The following is a 21972-nucleotide window of genomic DNA, read 5'->3' on the forward strand; positions in this document are numbered from 1 at the left end:
CCATGGAGGACTGGTATGACTAAGACCCAGTGCCCACGGCTGGAGCCGCCATGGAAGACTGGGATGACTAAGACCCAGTGCCCACGGCTGGAGCCGCCATGGAAGACTGGGATGACTAAGACCCAGTGCCCACGGCTGGAGCCGCCATGGAAGACTGGGATGACTAAGACCCAGTGCCCACGGCTGGAGCCGCCATGGAAGACTGGGATGAATAAGACCCAGTGCCCACGGCTGGAGCCGCCATGGAGGACTGGGATGAATAAGACCCAGTGCCCACGGCTGGAGCCGTCATGGAGGACTGGGATGAATAAGACCCAGTGCCCACGGCTGGCGCCGCCATGGAGGACTGGGAATGTTGATGAGGCGGCGGCCTTTATATTCAGTGGCGCAGAACGGACGCACTGACTGTGGCAGTGTGGGCGATTTGTACCCCGCATGCCTACCGAGCGATTGAACATGCGCCGCTTTGAAGATTAGGTGTTTGCATTATTTTGCATGTGTGACAGAAGATTAGGGGAAGTTATTCAGGGCCTGTAAACTGGGTCTGCTGGTGATACACATTTCAAATGGAATGAATGTATAGCATGTGTGTGATCACAGAAGTAGCATTTCACTCAGACCGACGTTGTGGGAGAGCTGCCAATGGCCTGCTACCCATCAGGCAGAGTTGAAAAGAAGTCTGGCTTTGTGTTGCCAGGGGTTCTGTTGAGTATGGATACTAACAAATCATTAAGGCCATCCAGGAACTGCCCATCTTTCTATCCAGGAAGATCCCATCTACCTGCCAAGTGACAACTACTGCTAAAATTGGCCAAACCCGCCCCCAGTCAGGCCAAACCCGCCCCCAGTCAGGCCAAACCCGCCCCCAGTCAGGCCAAACCCGCCCCCAGTCAGGCCAAACCCGCCCCCAGTCAGGCCAAACCCGCCCCCAGTTGTGTGATTTCATTGACTGAAAGCAGCTTCACCAGTCATGGTTTGAGTCAGGAGACCTTCAATAGGTCAGTCTTTGCAGCATAACATGAACCTTTAGGCAAATTCCTGAGAAAGCTAGTGGGACTATAATAACAACAGACCTTGAACTTTGACCTCAGTGGAAGGCTTGAATGAGCCAAATGTTAGAAGTGATGCACGTGTGCGTCTTTACCCGTGGGCAGAGTAAAACAAGTGCTTTCTGTTATCTTCAAGGCCCAGACTGAACAAAACGTGTTGAGGCCCAATAGAACACAGCTGTTCTGTCTGTTCAAAAGGAACACCAGTGGCAACAATTGTCGGGCTATGCAGTGGCTAATGTTAGCCTACTCACCGTCTTCGGTCTCTTGCCACACAATGCCCTCCAGGTTGACGCTAGTCCCGGGCTCGCAGGGACCAAGGCAATCGGGCTCCGTGGCCAGGGACGCGTCTGATGTGTTGGACGCCACCGAGCGCGTGCGTACCATTATCTGCTCGCACGGGGACGCGATGTTGTCGCCCACGGCGGCCAGGATGTGGAGGGGGGGAGGGGCCGGTGTGGAGACAGGAGATTCCATCTGCAAGAGAGAAGGGGGAAGACACACGAGACACATCACTTAAAAAGCTCTGTATACAGCAGCAGATACTGTGTGGGAGGGGATGCCACAGAGAGGAAGTGCGTCTCAACGCATGGGAGACATCCAGGAATGCCAGTAAGGCCTTGATGTAAACTGATGCCTTGATTAGTCAAAGGGTGGTTGTTGTGTGGACTTGGCCCCTCTCTCTCCTTCCTCTCTCTGCTCCACCACCATGATTAGTGGACAGGAAGGCATTGAACTGCTTCAATCCCAACCACTGGAGGTCAGAGAAGGAGAGAGAGACTGGTGTTAAGCACTCTCCCTCCTCTGGTCTCCCTCTCGTCTCTCCCGCTCTTCTCTTGCCACACAAATCTGACACCGCATCATCTCATGGACTGATCATTACTAATTCAGCCAGATCTGACACCGCATCATCTCATGGACTGATCATTACTAATTCAGCCAGATCTGACACCGCATCATCTCATGGACTGATCATTACTAATTCAGCCAGATCTGACACCGCATCATCTCATGGACTGATCATTACTAATTCAGCCAGATCTGACACCGCATCATCTCATGGACTGATCATTACTAATTCAGCCAGATCTGACACCGCATCATCTCATGGACTGATCATTACTAATTCAGCCAGATCTGACACCGCATCATCTCATGGACTGATCATTACTAATTCAGCCAGATCTGACACCGCATCATCTCATGGACTGATCATTACTAATTCAGCCAGATCTGACACCGCATCATCTCATGGACTGATCATCATTAATTCAGCCAGATCTGACACCGCATCATCTCATGGACTGATCATCATTAATTCAGCCAGATCTGACACCGCATCATCTCATGGACTGATCATCACTAATTCAGCCAGATCTGACACCGCATCATCTCATGGACTGATCACTAATTCAGCCAGATCTGACACCGCATCATCTCATGGACTGATCATCACTAATTCAGCCAGATCTGACACCGCATCATCTCATGGACTGATCATCACTAATTCAGCCAGATCTGACACCGCATCATCTCATGGACTGATCATCACTAATTCAGCCAGATCTGACACCGCTTCATCTCATGGACTGATCATCACTAATTCAGCCAGATCTGACACCGCATCACCTCATGGACTGATCATCACTCATTCAGCCAGATCTGACACCGCATCATCTCATGGACTGATCATCACTCATTCAGCCAGATCTGACACCGCATCATCTCATGGACTGATCATTACTAATTCAGCCAGATCTGACACCGCATCATCTCATGGACTGATCATCACTAATTCAGCCAGATCTGACACCGCATCATCTCATGGACTGATCATCACTCATTCAGCCAGATCTGACACCGCATCATCTCATGGACTGATCATTACTAATTCAGACAGATCTGACACCGCTTCATCTCATGGACTGATCATCACTAATTCAGCCAGATCTGACACCGCATCACCTCATGGACACGATCCCTAATTCCCTCAATTAAAGACTTGGTTGTGGTGAAGGAACAGGCGGCGAGGGACAGTAATTGATTCCGAGGCACTATGACGGTGCAGGGAAAAGAGAGACGGTGTGTGTGTGCTCTCAATGCATCAGAGAGAGAGAGAGATATAACGAGAGAGAGATACCGGCTGATTTAAGCTCCATGGTGACACTGAGCTCAGTGCTCATTAATTCAAGGCAGTCAACATTAGAGTGCTTCAAAATGATTAGTTCTGATCTGCGTGAGGAACAGGGCACAGCCAAACACTGTGCATTAATTGGGCATAAACCACTCCCTGCTCCAATTTTTTTTTTTTTTGCAAATGCAGGACCCAATTAGGCTTGAGTAAATAACAATTGACATGCAGCTTATAGGCTTATTGACCACATGAATAAATACAACAATTTGCCTGCCACCACTGGGCATTTCCATGTAAAAAGACCCTTGAGAATCAACATGAGAAGTTCATAGGAGCATATTAAATTGGGTGTATAATGAAAGCTAAGAGTGCATCTTTTGGGGAAATTAAGGATAGATACATTTTTCAACCATACTCCATCACAAATTTTTTGGGCAGAAGTAAAGGCTTATATTTGTGGATAAACATCTACCAGAAAACATCTTAAGGTATCAGAAATACATCAAACCACAATAACGTTGACGTAAACACCACAGCAAACTAATATCACATATTTCATTTGAGAAATGTTTTACTTTCTGTAAGTTGAAGAAATATTGCTTTCTGCCTTGTGATTCCGTTACCTAAAACCCAGATATATCTTTCAGACATTTTTGTAATTTCTCTCATGAGGAGGATAATTCAAGTTCACAGGAGTAACAAGTATTACTGACATTTTATTTATAAATCATGAAATTATTTAGAAACTTGTAATTCCATTAAGGTAATTACTGCAATGTAATTGGCTACAACGGGAACTCAAAATAGTGACAAATCACAGTTGGGTCACCTGCTACTGTCCTCCCTTCCACTGACATACTGTTATGTTCAACTCAGCTCTTTCTGTTGGTCAAACCAAGACTATTAAAACAGTCAGACTGCTCTCTCTCTCTCTCTCTCTCTCTCTCCACTTAAATGTCACCTCTCCCAGCTCTTACTGACACCCACCCCTCTCTTTCCATTACCTGAAACCAGCATCCTCAGCCACTGAGCACCGACCGACACCGGACGTCCATAGACGTTGAAAAGTAGTTGAAACTTGGTCAGTCCATCCTGGCCTTGATGTTAACGTCCACAGACGTGACCGGACCAAATCTGAACTTATTGTAGACGTATGTTTCACAAGTTTGGACAGCACAGTACAATGAGTAGAGTACAATAAAAGAAGAGTACAGCACAGTATATTGTAATGTACTCTACTGTACAGAACTCCACTGTACTCTACTATTCTGTATTGTGCTGTGCAGTGATGTCCAAACTTGTAAAACAGAGAATGACATTCATATCCATACTGATGCATTTCTGTGTAGTATAGATCAGGGACCCATGATGTAATTATGTTACCAGATGTAAATCCACTTCACTTACTGTAGTTCAATAACCAAAATATATATATTTTTCAAACTCAAGGTGCAATGTCATAGCTGACAACCCATTCTATCTGCAGACATCTTTGAATGTTAATCTAGAACAGATGAGTTTTTGGAAAATATGGTCGCATAAAAACCAGGGTGAGATATTCCCACGTAATTGTATGGTTTGTTAAACCTTGAAAGCAATGGTTGTTTGGCATACTGTACCAGTCAAAAGTTTGGACACCTACTCATTCAAGGGTTTTTCTTTATTTTTACTATTTTCTACATTGTAGAATAATAGTGAATACATCAAAACTATGTAATAACACATATGGAATCATGTAGTAACCAAAAAGTGTTAAATCAGAATATATTTGAGATTCTTCAAAGTAGCCACTGTCATGACGTTGGGGGTAGGTTTATGACAGTCATAAATACCTCTTTCCCCCTTTTTCCCTCTCCCTACTATAACTGATGTGACATAAGAAAACCCCTTGGTTAACGTAGAGATTCTGGGAACATCAGAAGTTGGGGGAAATGAACTATATTCTGGTACTCCGACCCACTGAACATATGCGGTGGTACTTAAGGTATATTATGTCAGTTCGGTTGCCCTCTGACACATTCTCATCAATGATAGAATGACAAACTCTACTGTGGAAAGTCTAAACGTCAGAGGTATCGGATTCACATGGAATTGTTGTTTAATTCAAATGTTTGAATATGAAATTATTTGTGAAGAGATTAAATGTAATTTTAGCTTCCAAATGAGAGATTTGAATTTTCATAAATTTGGGCTTCTGCTCAACTAGGGGCACGCCCCTGTGAAGAGACATGGGTTACAAACTTTTCAGACACACCCCTCTCCCTCCACTATAAAAGCCATTGACAAAAATATAACTTCCTGTTCCGGGTACATTTAGGATGACGATCCAATGTCAGAATGGTTCAGATAATAACTACAGAACTAAGCCAACATCAGCATGAACTTTGGTTGTGAATGGTATGAACTTTGAACTCGTATTCACTACAGAAGTGATACCTCCTAGCCGTTGAGTTAGCAACAGCTGCTACAAACGCAGGTTAGGAAGGACAGTCAGAGTATCCCGTCTACTACACATCGACGTTACTCCAACGTATCCAGTGACCCCCAGAGACATTCTTCAAAGGACAGAGGACTCGGTTTGGCAAGACGGTCTTCCATCTACCACCAACCTACTGAAGCGCAGCTCAGAGTAAATATTTATTGCATTTTCCTTTTCTAAATGGGCGGTAATTTAGAATGCATAAGATACTGTATTTACGATGGTACAGCTTCGCCTATGTTCCAGTCTCCCGCTCTTTCACTAAAACTCAGCCCCTTCCCTTTGTGTAACAAGCTGTCATATCTATTCCGCCCGCTAGGGACGTTCTTCTTTATGACGGCAATTTGTGATCAAGTTAGGATTTAATTGTGTATGTGTGATTCTGTGTAATTAGTTAGGTATTTAGTAAATAAATAAACCCAATTTTGTATTGCTGATTCAACTTGTTAGCCAGGATTCTTGCAGATAACCAAGGATTTACCACTTTCAGATGACTGAATAAAATGACGATTAATGTGACTGCTATGGATGTAAAATATTACTAAATCTTTAAGAGTTTATTCGAAAGATAACAGCTCTATAAATATTCTTTCGTGGTGTCCCTCTCTAGTTAATTATATTTACATGATTAGTTCAATCAGGTAATATTAATTACGGAGAAATTATTTTATAGAATAGCATGTCATAGCAATTAATCTGGCATAGCCAAAGACACGACATAACCTTTACCTTGATGACAGCTTTGCACACTTGGCATTCTCAAACAGCTTCATGAGGTAGTCACCTGGAATGCATTTCAATTAACAGGTGTGCCTAATTTATTTCCTTAATGCGTTTGAGCCAATCAGTTGTGTTGTGACAAGGTATGGGTGGTATACAGAAGATAGGCCTATTTGGTAAAAGACCAAGTCCATATTATGGCAAGAACAGCTCAAATAATCAAAGAGAAATTACAGTCTATCATTACTTTAAGACATGGTCAGTCAATACGGAAAATATCAAGAACTTCGAATGTTTATTCAAGTGCAGTTGCAAAAAACATAAAGTACTGATGAAACTGGCTCTCATGAGGACCGCTACAGAAAAGAAAGACCCAGAGTTAACTCTGCTGCAGAGGATAAGTTCATTAGAGTTAACTGCACCTCAGATTCCAGCCTAAATAAATGCTTCACATAGTTCAAGTAACAGACACATCTCAACATCAACTGCTCAGAGGAGACTGCGTGAATCAGGCCTTCATGGTCGAATTACTGCAGAGAAACCACTACTAAAGTGGAAGAGAAGAAGAAGAGACTTGCTTGGGCCAAGAAACACGAGTAATAGACATTAGACCGGTGTAAATCTGTCATTTGGTCTGATGAGTCAAAACGCTTTGATTTTTGCTTCCAACCGCTGTGTCTTTGTGAGACGCAGAGAAGGTGAACGGATGATCTCTGCATGTGTGGTTCCCACCGTGAAGCATGGAGGAGGAGGTGTGATGGTGCTTTGCTGGTGACACAGTCTGATTTATTTAGAATTCAAGGCACACATAATCAGCATGGCTACCACAGCATACTGCATCAATACACCATCCCTTCTGGTTTGTACTTAGTGGGATGATTTTTTTATCAACAGGACTATGACTCAAAACACACCTCCAGGCTGTGTAAGGGCTATTTGACCAAGAAGGAGAGTGATGGAGTGCTGTATCAGATGACCTAGCCTCCACAATCACCCGACCTCAACCCAATTGAGATGGTTTGAGATGAGTTGGACCGCAGAGTGAAGGAAAAGCAGCCAACAAGTGCTCAGCATATGTGGGAACTCCTTCAAGACTTTTGGAAAAGCATTCCTCATGAAGCTGGTTAACCTCACTCGGGTAGGGGGCACTATTTTCACCTCCGGATGAAAAGCGTGCCCAAAGTGCATGCATATAGTAGATTTGGATAGAAAACACTCCAAAGTTTTTAAAACTGTTAAAATAATGTCTGTGAGTATAACAGAACTGAAATGGCAGGCGAAAACCTGAGAAATTCATCCTGGAAGTGAGATTTTTTAAATGTTTGTAGTTATCGCATTGACTGCCTATACAGATTCCGTTGACTTAGGACTCAAATTGCACTTCCTATGGCTTCCACTAGATGTCAACAGTCTTTAGAAATTGTTTCAGGCTTATTCTGAAAAAATTAGGGAGTAAGACCACTCTGAATAAGTGGACAATGCAGTGTCCCAGCGGTTCTTCATGTGCACGACCGAGAGCGCGCCTTTCTTGATTTCCTTTTATATTGAAAAAGCTTTTGTCCGGCTGAAATATTATTAATCATTATGACTAAAAACAACCTGAGGATTGATTATAAACATGTTTCTACGAACTTTATTGATACTTCTCGGATTTTTGTCTGCCTGTTTTGACTGCCTTTGAGCCTGTGGATTACTGAACAAAACTGAGGTTTTTGGCTTTATTGGTTTTTGACTTTATCGAACAAAACAAACATTTGAGTAAATGTGTGAGTGCAACCGTATGAAGATCAAAGGTAAGTGATACATTTTATCGCTATTTTGACTTGTGTAACTCCTCTACTTGGCTGGTAACTGTTTGTAATGATTTGTCTGTGGGTGCTGTTCTCAGATAATCGCATGGTATGCGTTCGCCGTAAAGCCTTTTTGAAATCTGACACAATGGTTGGATTAACAAGAAGTTAATCTTTAAACCGATGTATAACACTTGTATGTTTTATGCATTTTTATGAGTATTTCTGTTTTTGAATTTGGCACTCTGCAATTTCACTGGATGTTGGCCAGGTGGGACGCTACCGTCCCACACCCCCTAGAGAGGTTAAGAGAATGCAATGCTGTCATCAAGGCAAAGGGTGGCTACTTTGAAGAAACTCAAATATAAAATATATTTTGATTTGTTTAACTTCTACTTCATCACAATCCCGGATCCGGGAGCACCCCCATCAGTAAAAAAGCTGACTAGCATAGCCTAGCATAGCGTCACAAGTAAATACTAGCATCTAAATATCAAGCGGGCTACAACAGAGGGTTAAAAGAAACTACCCTTGAGAGAATCGGCCGCTCTTCCTCGATCATATCTCCTTTGCAAATTTGAGGCAAGAATGATCACAAGTTGGGCTGTGACTTAATTTACAGCCTCCTTTAGATCCATGGGAAACTAATGAGACCATCGTGGTGGCATGGAAACGACATTAGAAACAACAGGGTGACGATGACAGGTTAAGTGTCCAGGAGGTGTTGAATTAAAGGGATTCTCCAGATGGCAACTACTAAGCATCAGTAGGAGAGGCCTTTTGTTCACCACAAGGTCTCAGAGAGCTCCTTTAAGACGCTGGGAGCTGAGGCCTCAACAGAAGGCTCCTTTAAGACGCTGGGAGCTGAGGCCTCAACAGAAGGCTCCTTTAAGACGCTGGGAGCTGAGGCCTCAACAGAAGGCTCCTTTAAGACGCTGGGAGCTGAGGCCTCAACAGAAGGCTCCTTTAAGACGCTGGGAGCTGAGGCCTCAACAGAAGGCTCCTTTAAGACGCTGGGAGCTGAGGCCTCAACAGAAGGCTCCTTTAAGACGCTGGGAGCTGAGGCCTCAACAGAAGGCTCCTTTAAGACGCTGGGTGCTGAGGCCTCAACAGAAGCTCCTTTAAGATGCTGGGTGCTGAGGCCTCAACAGAAGCTCCATTAAGACGCTGGGTACTGGGGCCGCAACAGAAGCTCCATTAAGACGCTGGGAGCTGAGGCCTCAACAGAAGGCTCCTTTAAGATGCTGGGAGCTGGGGCCGCAACAGAAGCTTCTATAAGACGCTGGGTGCTGGGGCTGCAACAGAAGCTCCTATAAGACGCTGGGTGCTGAGGCCTCAGAGTCTGTTGGAGTGTAAATCGTGTCTAAGAAATTCTATAGGGATATTAATACTGGAGTAAATGTTCTCATGTTCACAGTGGATTAACCTAGCCAACCTCTGAACTGAAGAGTTAAGGTCACTGAAGCCATTAACATCCTCTGTACTTTGAGCATAGTACAGTAGTAGTGTTCACTTAGACACAGGGCTGAGTGGTGATGGTTGGTTCCTGGTCCTTGAGTGGTTGTTTCCTTGTGCGTGGTGAGAGGCTGGAACAGTTGGGTACATCACCAACTTGAGGATCTCTGAGGGTGATAATGATTTAGATACTCTTGAACGCTCTTACTGTCTGAATGATACGGGACTGTGAAATTCTATTCACCATGCCGGTCCAAGAATATAAAATACCATGATAAATGACCTGATACATTTAGACTACTTTCATTGATAAGTTGCTTGAATGACTAAGGAGAATGAAACGGAAAGGACGTCCTCCTGAACCAGAGGCGCAGGGAAACGCCAAGAGATGACTAACTCTCTATTTCTAGGTTCCCTCATACTCCGCACAAAACAACAAACACTTTCATTCCGTGGCAGGCTGTACACACAGTGAAGTGCTTGTCCATTCTGGGGTTCCAACAGCCGCATGGTGAGGAAAGGACAAAACTGATAGATTAAACAAGTCTGCCTCAACACTCAGCCAACACTGAATTTAGTAGCTTTACCCTCCCACAGGATTTACAGTCTGGTTTATAAAAACTCCCCCAAACCACAATGTTTGAGAGGTTTCTGCAGTGTCACGCGAGCCCTCCCTTCAAAAACAGCCCCATGCCAATTTCTTGAGAAAGCCACAATGGCCAAGAAAGATGTTTAGCTGAGTGAAAGGATTTTGAATAGATTGGGGAGTGATGTGGAGCATACCAAGTTGCTGACAGAATGACTAAATGTATTAGATTGAGAGGAAAATCTTTGCATGGATTTTCAGTTCATCTTCTCACAGTAATTTCCCCTGACTGGGGATGCTGCTGCACTTTTTGCCGGACATAAACATTGGCTTCAATTTGTTTATTGGAATTGGGATTTAGAAACTGAGCTTATGGCTAGGGCAAGGATTACAAAGGGATTTACCCTGTAAATATCAACACACCTGGCTGGGTTGCTCCTCCCCATTCTATAGGCAGAAACTCAAAACAGGAAGTACCCGTGCTAAAGTCTATTCAACGCTGGTCTGACCAATCAGAATATATGCTTCAAGACTATTTTGATCACGCGGACTGGTACATGTTGCCTCAGAATAATATTGACGTATATAGTGACTTAGTTCATCAGGAAGTGTACAGGGGATGTTGTTCCCACTGTGACGATTAAAACCTATCCAAACCAAAAACTGTGGCTAGGTGGCAGTATTCATGCAAAACTGAAAGCACGAACCACCGCATTTAACCATGACAAGGTGACTGGGAATATGACCGAATAGAAAACAGTCCAGCTATACCCTTCGTAAGGCAATCAAACACGTCAGTACAGAGGCAAAGTGGGGTCACATTTTAACGGCTCAGTCACGAGAATCACAGATCATCAAGGGAAAACCAGCCACGACACCGACGTCTTGCTCCCGGACAAGCTTTACTCCTTTTTCTCCCCAATTTCATGTTATCCAATTGGTAGTTACAGTCTTGTCCAATCGCTACAACTCCCGTATGGACTCGAGAGAGGCGAAGGTCGAGAGCCATGCGTCCTCCGAAACACAACCCCTGCTTCTTGACACAATGTTTGCTTAACCCGGAAGCCAGCCGCACCAATGTGTCGGAGGAAAAACCGTACACCTGGCGACCGAGTCAGCGTGAACTGCGCCCAGCCCGCCACAGGAGTCACTAGAGCGCGATGGGACAAGGGCAACTGGGCCGGCCAAAATCTCCCCTAACCCGGACTACACTGGGCCAATTGTGCACCGCCTCATGGGTCTCCCGGTCACGGCTGGCCGCGACACATCCTGGGATCGAACCAGGATCTGTAGTGACACAGCTAGCATTGCGAGGCAGTGCCTTAGATCTCTGCACCACTCGGGAGGCCCGTGAGTAAGACATTTAATTGTGTTAACCCTCACAAGGCAGCCGGTCCAGACAGCATCCCTAGCCGCGTCCTCAGAGCATAAGTAGACCAGCTGCCAGACAGCATCCCTAGCCACATCCTCCAGCTGGCTGGAGTGTTTACGGACCTATTCAATCGTTCCCTATCCCAGTCTGCGGTCCCCACTTGCTTCAAGATCTCCACCATTGTTCCTGTACCCAAGAAAGCGAAGGTAAGTGAACTAAATTACTATCGCCCCGTAGCACTCACTTCTGTCACCTGTGATGACCCTTCCACTCTGTCTGCCAAATTCGCTCTTTGCTCTTGTTTTCCTTAACTTCTTATGGCTGCAGGGGCAGTATTGAGTAGCTTGGATGAAAGGTGCACAGAGGTGTCCAGAGTAAACGGCCTGCTCCTCAGTCATAGTTGCTAATATTTGCATAGTATTATTAGTATTGGATAGAAAACTCTGAAGTTTCTAAAACTGTTTGAATTATGTCTGTGAGTATAACAGAACTCATATGGCAGGCAAAAAACTGAGAAGTTCCACTTCCTGTTTGGATTTTTTTCTGAGGTGGCAGATTTTCAACCATGCTCTCATTGAAATTACAGCGAGATAGATGAGTTTTCCCTTCCTACGGCTTCCACTAGATGTCAACAGTCAATAGAACTTTAGTCATCAGACAATGTGAAGGGGGGCCGAAGGAGACAGGAATTAGTCACCACTGCCACGAGCTGACCATGCTTTGACCACGCGCGTTCACGTGATAGGCAGCTCCGATCCATCGCTCAACTGAAGTCAATCTAATTCTCCGGTTTGAACGTTATTCAAGATGTATGTTAACAACATTCTAAAGATTGATTCAGTACATCGTTTGACATGTTTCTACTGACTGTTATGGAACTTTTGGACATTTCGTCACGTTATAGTGGACGCGCTTTGTGACTTTGGAATTGTTTACCAAACGCGCTAACCAAAGTAGCTAATTGGACATAAATAACAGACAAATCAAGCATTTATTGTAGACCTGTGATTCCTAGGACTGCATTCTGATGAAGTTCAAAGGTAAGGAAACATTTATCATGTATTTTCTGTTTTCTGTTGACTCCAACATGGCGGCTAATTTGGCTATTGTTCTGAGCACCGTCTCAGATTATTGCATGGTTTGCTTTTTACGTAAAGTTTTTGGGAAATCTGACACAGCGGTTGCATTAAGGAGAGGTATTTCTATAATTACATGTGTATAACTTGTATTATCATCTACATTTATGATGAGTATTTCTGTTGAAACGATGTGGCTATGCAAAATCACTTGATGTTTTTGGAACTAGTGAATGTAACGCGCCAATGTAAACTCCGATTTTTTTTATATGAACTTTATCAAACAAAACATGCATGTATTGTGTAACATGAAGTCCTATGAGTGTCATCTGATGAAGATCAAAGGTTAGTGATTAATTTTCTCTCTATTTCTGCTTTTTGTGACTGCTATATTTAGCTGGGAAAATGGCTGTGCTTATTGTGGTTTGGTGGTGACCTAACATATACATTTGTAGTGCTTTCGCTGAAAAGCATATTTGAAATCGGACAATTTGGTGGGATTAACAACAAGATTACCTTTAAAATGATATGACACATGTTTGAGGAATTTTAATTATGAGATTTCTGTTGTTTGAATTTGGCGCCCTGCACTTTCAATGGCTGTTGTCATATCGATCCCGTTAGCGGGATGCAGCCATAAGAAGTTAATAGGATGTCGGTGGGCGGAGCCGGGAGGGTCGTCAGTGAAACGGGACACACCTGGGCTCGGGTGTGTCCCAGGATAAATGCACCTCTTCCCCATTCATTGGGGAGACTCTCTCCATGCAGACAGACAGATTTTGGTTTTGGCATTTTTGTGGCTATTTGGCTTGTTTTCGTTGACACCTTTCAACACCCCTCATTATCACATGTATACACGCGACCACTCACTTACACTACTGACTACACACACACACACACACACCATTGTTAATTGTATTTACTTTACTTCAGTTAATAAATATATTTTCTTATTCTTTATCTCCACGTTGTCACCATTTTGTTACGGGCTTCGAGCCGGTTCGTGACACATCATGAAGTACTTTTGAGAGGCTAGTTAAGGATCATATCGCCTCCACCTTACCCGACACCCTGCAATTTGCATACCACCCAAACAGATCCACAGATGATGCAATCGGCATCTCACTGCCCTACCCCATCTGGACAAGAGGAATACCTACGTAAGAATGCTGTTCATTGACTAGAGCTCAGCCATAAATACACTGCAGTGTCATATCAAGACACCCGTCTGGGTTGTTACGCTGCAGTGTCATATCAGTAGGATCCTCCCCATGACAAAGGTTGAGTAAGTAGGATCCTCCCCATGACAAAGGTTGAGTAAGTAGGATCCACCCCATGACAAAGGTTGAGTAAGTAGGATCCTCCCCATGACAAAGGTTGAGTAAGTAGGATCCTCCCCATGACAAAGGTTGAGTAAGTAGGATCCTCCCCATGACAAAGGTTGAGTAAGTAGGATCCTCCCCATGACAAAGGTTGAGTAAGTAGGATCCTCCCCATGACAAAGGTTGAGTAAGTAGGATCCACCCCATGACAAAGGTTGAGTAAGTAGGATCCACCCCATGACAAAGGTTGAGTAAGTAGGATCCACCAGTACAGAAGAGTAGGCTATGCTTTCTGGAAACAACGTAGGCCTACTTCTAGATTGACAGGTTGAGATCCCAGATGGATCAACTGGCTGTAAATTCATTTGAACCCCAAATTGAATCAACTTAGCTACAGTACCAACTCATCCAGAGATACAACAGTGACAAAACACAAAGACAAGACCCAGCTTTGTTTGTCAGAGGGTACAATTAGTGTTTTGGAAAAGGGAGTAGTTAACCTAATCTTTATCTCATTTAGCAAAACCCCGGAGCTTGCCTTGGACAAGATGGGTTCTCTTTTGTGGATCGAATAACCGTATCAGAACGGCAAAATCAGATAGTCCTCTGAAAGGAATTACAACGCAAGCTGAATCAAATCAGGCTGTTTGGACTGGAAGGCAAGCTCTGTGTTGGAGCGTCCCGGTAATGGAAGGCAAGCTCTGTGTTGGAGCGTCCCGGTAATGGAAGGCAAGCTCTGTGTTGGAGCGTCCCGGTAATGGAAGGCAAGCTCTGTGTTGGAGCGTCCCGGTAATGGAAGGCAAGCTCTGTGTTGGAGCGTCCCGGTAATGGAAGGCAAGCTCTGTGTTGGAGCGTCCCAGTAATGGAAGGCAAGCTCTGTGTTGGAGCGTCCCAGTAATGGAAGGCAAGCTCTGTGTTGGAGCGTCCCAGTAATGGAAGGCAAGCTCTGTGTTGGAGCGTCCCAGTAATGGAAGGCAAGCTCTGTGTTGGAGCGTCCCAGTAATGGAAGGCAAGCTCTGTGTTGGAGCGTCCCAGTAATGGAAGGCAAGCTCTGTGTTGGAGCGTCCCAGTAATGGAAGGCAAACTCTGTGTTGGAGCGTCCCAGTAATGGAAGGCAAGCTCTGTGTTGGAGCGTCCCAGTAATGGAAGGCAAGCGCTGTGTTGGAGCGTCCCAGTAATGGAAGGCAAGCTCTGTGTTGGAGCGTCCCAGTAATGAAGGCAAGCTCTGTGTTGGAGCGTCCCAGTAATGAAGGCAAGCTCTGTGTTGGAGCGTCCCAGTAATGAAGGCAAGCTCTGTGTTGGAGCGTCCCAGTAATGAAGGCAAGCTCTGTGTTGGAGCGTCCCAGTAATGAAGGCAAGCTCTGTGTTGGAGCGTCCCAGTAATTAGTAATTTGCTTACACTCATGGACATAAATATTCTATATACAATAGGATGAAAAAGAATGAAACGGCATATCCCACAGTAACAAGGTTACGCCATCAACTGTAATGCCTCCTTCCCTGTTGAAACTCAGCAACAAACACAACTCCAGACCTCAAACACGGCCCCCTGGCTTATGCAAAACACCAGTTACTATGAGCTATGTTGAGCATTGAACAGTCATCCGTATCCATTTTCAGCGTGGGTGAGGTATGAGGAATTTAATCTTAACACCAGAGAAAGAAAGAACGAAAGCAAAGAAAGAAAGAAGAGGAAACGTGTGAGTTTGAGGTAAGAGGGTATGATTGATTAAGCAGGAAATAAACTGCCCGTAGTCTTAGAAAATTGCCAAACTGCATGTTTCCACTTCAGTTCTACAATTCATTTTGATGCCAGGGAAAGTGCTTTGTGGATCGGTGGCTTCCCTGGAGTCAGGCCATCAGAGGTGACGTCACCCTCTGTCGGCTTCACCTAAATGCCTGAGCCGTGAGAGTCCAGAGTCCCCCTCTCTGCATCATCGGCTACCAGTCCCCCTCTCTGCATCATCGGCTACCAGTCCCCCTCTCTGCATCATCGGCTACCAGTCCCCCTCTCTGCATCATCGGCTACCAGTCCCCCTCTCTGCATCATCGGCTACCAGTCCCCCTCTCTGCATCATCGGCTACCAGTCCCCCTCTCTGCATCATCGGCTACCAGTAAAGCACAGCGGTTCATGGAGAACAGCAGCCGTGTTCCTTATTAGACTAGTCAGTAGATCTTCATGTTTACTTTAACACACAGTAGCCTAGTTTCCTGGTACAAGACAGTGGATGAAAACAGCCGTTCTTGATGATCTCTTGAAATAAAGCCATCCTGCAATCAAACACTAATGTGAATGTTGCCACACTGATTGTGTCCCTATGCTGCAGTTTCAATGAGGACACTACGTCTCGGCTAAGTCATTTGATCCTCTCAAGCCATGTTAGTCTACTTAGAGATTCTCTAGTACTGCATTGATTGCGATGACTCATATGCTTAGATATACTTGGACCGAGTGTACAAATTGCAGTACCTATAGTGAACCAATGATCCTCAGAAAAAAATTGTTATACTCCTCACATTTGAGGTGACTAAAAGCCTAGTATGACACAACCATGGATGTAGCAAGCTTCCAGAGAGCAAGACTGTTTAAGGCTGCTTGACAATATTGCAGACGCTGAAGCTTCCAGACACTGCAAGAGAACTACACAGAATACAAACAACCTGAAGTAGACCCATTACCACCAGCTGCTAAACGGGCACTTTCGGTTTCTAGGCAACTCTCTGTTTCAGCTGCTAACCGTAGGCTTTTAGGACCACACTTGTAACACTCATAAATAATACAGAAGAAAAACTAACCTGTGATGAAGTCAGTCACCCATAACCATGAACAGTAAGCCAGTTGCTCATTTCAAGTAGATAACACACACAAGAAATACACTCTATGCCATATGGCTCCTTTGCATGTATAGGCCTGTGCCAAGGTTAAGTGGATTTTTTCTCCCGGAGACTAAATGGGCTACATCAAACAAGATGGCTGATATGGTGTATCAGCTACTAGCCTAGATGTAACAAAATATATATTTTAAAAAATATTACAATTCTGCTTCTGACAATCTTTACAAGAACATCTCACAAGGCACCTTCAGATCATATATTTAAAGGAACTAGAATGTAGCCTAGAAGCCAAGCAAGACAACCTAGACTAAGAAACTGTGACTAGGTGAGTCAAACAAGATAAGAACACATCTAAAAAACTAAACATTTGATTTTTTTGTTTACCTTTATTTAACAAGGCAAGTCAGTTAAGAACAAATTCTTATTTTCAATGACGGCCTAGGAACAGTGGGTTAACTGCCTTGTTCAGGGGCAGAACGACAGATTTTTACCTGGTCAGCTCAGGGATTCGATCTTGCATCCTTTCGGTTACTGGTCCAACGCTCTAACCACTAGGCTACCTGCCGCCCCACAAACATAAGATGTGAATGTACCATGTGGGTTCCCATCAATCTAACAGTCCTTAACAATCACTTTGGGTTGCAGCTCACCTGTTACTAAGTGGAACGAAATATAGCACTTCCTTGCAAATTAAGGAACTCTTCCTAAGCAAACAAAGACAGTGTCAACCTGACACCACCACCTACCCAATGTTGCCCAAGGCTAAAGAGCAGAGGCAGGGAAGGGAAAGCAGCCAGAGGAGCCACTTGAGGCAGATGTGAAGAGCTTTACCTGAAGAGACATCTGTATTCAGTGATGAAAGAACAGCAGGTGCTTCACAAAGACACTAGATTCCTCTCTGTCCTACAAGAAGTGTGAATGAGAGTGAAGGTGACCGAGGCAGACAGAAGGCCCAAGACAGTGTGTGGATAAGGGAGGTATTGTCGTTAGTCGTCACGTACCTTATCACACAGCATACGGAGCCTAGTTTGAGGAATGGAAAAGCATATCACCTGTCAGTGTGAGAAGCCACTCACATTTTTTATTTAACTAGGCAAGTCAGTTAAGAACAAATTCTTATTTACAATGATGGCAAAGGAACAGTGGATTAACTGCCTTCTTCAGGGGCAGAATGATAGATGTTCACCTTGTCAGCTCAGGGATTCAATCTAGCAACTTTTCATTTACCGGCCCAACACTAACCACTAGGCTACCTGCCGCCCCAAAAAGCTGCTACTGGAGTGAAGCAGGCTTTTATAAGCCCAGTCATTGCGCAACAAATAACCATTCTAAATGCAATCCCATGTTAAACTGTTTTGATGAAACACAATAAATAAAATGTAAAAAGAGCACATTTTCATTTCTCAATCTCAACTTGTAATTAAAAGTACGCCTCCCATTCACCATTGGAGTGTATAGGATATATTGAAGGGTAGGCAGGCTATCTGGGAATCACACACCACTTTATAATGGAAACTTGAGGGCCTTGAATTCTTATCAACTTTCTTCTGTTGTCCAGAAACCAAAGGCACCATCCTAGTCATATTTTTTTTATTTTACCTATAACTAGGCAAGTCAGTTAAGAACAAATTCTTATTTACAATGACGGCCTACTCCGGCCAAACCCGGACGACGCTGGGCCAATTGTGCGCCGCTCTATGTGACTCCCAATCACATCCGGCTGTGATACAGCCTGGAATGGAACCAGGTACTATCTTGCACCGAGATGCAGTGCCTTAGAACGAAGAGCCAAATCGGGAGCAACCCATCCTAGTTGTTGCTATTGAATTCCCCTCTTTCTAGGTTTCTAACAGAGAGCTTCATTGCCGTCTCTTTCTAGGTTTCTAACAGAGAGCTTCATTGCCGTCTCTTTCTAGGTTTCTAACAGAGAGCTTCATTGCCGTCTCTTTCTAGGTTTCTAACAGAGAGCTTCATTGCCGTCTCTTTCTAGGTTTCTAACAGAGAGCTTCATTGCTGTCTCTTTCTAGGTTTCTAACAGAGAGCTTCATTGCCGTCTCTTTCTAGGTTTCTAACAGAGAGCTTCATTGCCGTCTCTTTCTAGGTTTCTAACAGAGAGCTTCATTGCCGTCTCTTTCTAGGTTTCTAACAGAGAGCTTCATTGCCGTCTCTTTCTAGGTTTCTAACAGAGAGCTTCATTGCTGTCTCTTTCTAGGTTTCTAACAGAGAGCTTCATTGCCGTCTCTTTCTAGGTTTCTAACAGAGAGCTTCATTCCTGTCACATATGGAACCACTGCACTGTTTCCAACTCCTACAAACAGAATTTTGGCAAATGTTTGAAAATGACTTTTTATTAGCTACTTCATTAGGCCCTGTCAGACAATAGGCTTGCTATTGTTGCATGTTTTCATTAAGTCCAACCCTTGTATACATGCATCATATTTTCTGTTGGTCACGGCATTTCTTTTTTTGGGAAAAAAAAACGTACCGTTTGGTTAATGAGGGCTGGTTAGTCAGCAGCAAAATGTACTGACATTTACATCCATAATTTCTACCTTTAGTAGCTCTGCATTCAAAGACAAACAGATTGTCTGCTCTAATGGAGACAAACTCACACAAAAGCTCATTTAATTCCCTACAAGCCTAACTGACAGGCACATCAAACAAACAATTGAGCCAAAATTCTTGCAAAACATTGAAGGCCCCGAAGCACAACACAGCTCAGCCTAAATCATAAACGGCACTGACGCCTCTGAGGCAGCTAGGTCAGGCAGAAGAGAGGGGGAAATTAGCAACCACTAATTTAGCACTTTCAACATCGACAATGAAAGATTAAACACCCAGTCTAAAAGCGGTGCCTCGTTGGGGCATCCAGACAGGCAACACATTCCTCAAGCGACACTACTCCACCCTTGTGAAAGAAAGCAGAAGAGCTTTTCATTTGTGAGTGAGTGAGTGGAGAGAGAGGGGAGGCTAAGCATCTTATCTGTAGGCGGCACAACAACCAAGATAAGGTGATGGGCTTACAGCTTACCATTCAGATGTAGGCTTCCATCAAATCAGCCGGGACTGACCATGCTGTTCCACAATAAATAACCTCCTTGGGATTGTCAAAGTATTGCAATGGCTCATCATGAAGGCCATACTACAGCTTCTACTGTGTCCAAGGGTTGGGGGAAAACTAGGCCAGACAAACAGGAAACATTACAAATATAAACTGCCATGATAACCATTTCTCCAGAATAGACCTAGTTTGATCACGCCAATCAAACATCAACTCCAACTATGGAGGTAAAATGTGCTTGACGTTCATATCTCCCTACCTAACTCTAAAGCACCGTTCTGTAGCTACGAGAGCAAGACTTGAAATAATTCCAGTTCCATGAGGTGATCGTCTTTCTCCCTTAGCCACAACAGCATCCTGGCAATAGACTAACTCGCACAGCTTGGGGAAAGCTCATTCTAATTTGCTAACGTAAACTCATTTTCAGGGAGGTGGACTGCAGCTGTACCTCCTCAGCTCTGAGATTTGTCTGGTTGGCTGGCTTGCACCCAGCAGGTGTTTTGGTACACTATTCTCTTGTCAAAGTTAGATCCAGCTTGACCCTGCCCCCCAAACCTCCCACTTTCCTCAGGCGCAGCTGGCTGTGCCTGTGCCTGGTATTGTTTGCTAGCTGTCAGGGTGGGGGTTGGGCAGGACTGGAGTATGGTGTGGTAGGCTGGAGTCAGAGGATATATTGTGAAGACTGGAAGCAGAGAAGGCCTCCTTCTTCCCTGAGGAGCAACCTGAACTATGCACTGCTGCAGACCAAGGTGGTGCATGACTGCATGGGTAATTGCCTGCAACCATTTATTCCCCCACTGCTATAACAGTTCCTCTTTCTATTTCCCTTGCCTTGTTTCAAACAGGAAGTATTTCCCTTGCCTAGTTCGCAAGCTTGGCAGTGTGGAGTTCCATTCATAGTGCTACTGGTAGTTAAACAACAGAACAATGTGATTCTACTGCTGGGCAGCCTTGGTTATAGGGCCGGGACGATACCATTATCTCAATACTCCTTAGTATCATGGCAAGGAAACAAAACGCAAAGTGGATTTACTCTCTTTAGGGAAACAGCCCTAATGCTGAAAACAAACATAATTATGTTGTCTTCCAGAGAGTCACATGTATTTATTTTCCAAGCTATAGCTCACATTTAACATATAGCAGGTTTTTAAAAGGACCAAAGCGTTGCTTCGTGTTTTTGCCATGGAAAACATATTGCAACACTAATATTGTTACAGCTCTTTTTCATTATCAACTAAATATTTACTGTGAATATCCAATGAATTGAGTCTGGCCTTGTTATAAGAAACACAAATGTCAATACTACCATGACCTGCTCCAACAAAGTCCCATCTGTGTGGTGGAAAATACTGGATATTCCCTCCCCCATGCCCAGCCTCCCACTCTGACAGAAAGTCATTCCAAAACAACGGCATCGATTACAATAATAAGCCACATTCTTGTCAAGGTCACCCACTCAAGCTCAGAGAGAGAGAGAGAGGCTGAGTCTGGGAGCAGAAATCCAGATAAGCTGTACTGAGCCTGGAAGGATTCTGTCTCCCCGCCCTCTCTGTAGTCATAAACCTTCTCACACCAAAGGGAAAAACCTGACAACAAACCAGGAAGCCGCCATCCACTGCTGAGCAGGATGAAATCCCACCCAAACACACCCCTATCATTCCAGGACTACAAAAAGGTGATTGGGATAGCCAATGTGTAGACAAGAAGCTGAAAAACATGCGAGCTTTATGGGTAATTTGCTAACGCTAGGCCTACATTTGTTTACTCATTTGTGCATTATGCAACTATTTCATCTGCAAATAATATGACATGATAAATCTCTAGTAGGAAATGAGTACAATTCCATAACAGAGAACTGATACAGTTGTTTGTATAGGCTACTTGCTATTTGCTAAGCATAGTCCGCTGTATTCCAGAGGTAATGTTATGAGCTCAGAAATCTCCATTGTCAAAACGCAGACCATCACAAAATCTGCATTTTAAACATTTTCACCTGCGTTTTATATATAAAGTCAATCGTTTTTTGCTTCAATAGAGTGATCAGGGGAGTGGAACTATAGTTTTCCTGCAACACATTCGGCATAAAATAGAT

At 44.2% G+C, this 21972-nt stretch overlaps 1 protein-coding gene across 3 annotated transcripts in view; it reads right to left on the reverse strand.

The window, feature by feature from the left end:
• LOC120048818 (zinc finger protein 609-like) overlaps window positions 1-21972 on the reverse strand; it is a 92622-nt gene that overhangs the window by 26460 nt on the left and 44190 nt on the right. For all 3 annotated transcript variants that reach the window (XM_038995086.1, XM_038995078.1, XM_038995068.1), the window contains one exon: window positions 1304-1526. In XM_038995086.1, the coding sequence (XP_038851014.1) occupies window positions 1304-1526 (223 nt within the window). The remainder of the gene's footprint in view (window positions 1-1303; window positions 1527-21972) is intronic.

Source organism: Salvelinus namaycush, chromosome 1 (genome assembly GCF_016432855.1).
Source record: "Salvelinus namaycush isolate Seneca chromosome 1, SaNama_1.0, whole genome shotgun sequence".
Classification (NCBI taxonomy): Eukaryota; Metazoa; Chordata; class Actinopteri; order Salmoniformes; family Salmonidae; genus Salvelinus; species Salvelinus namaycush.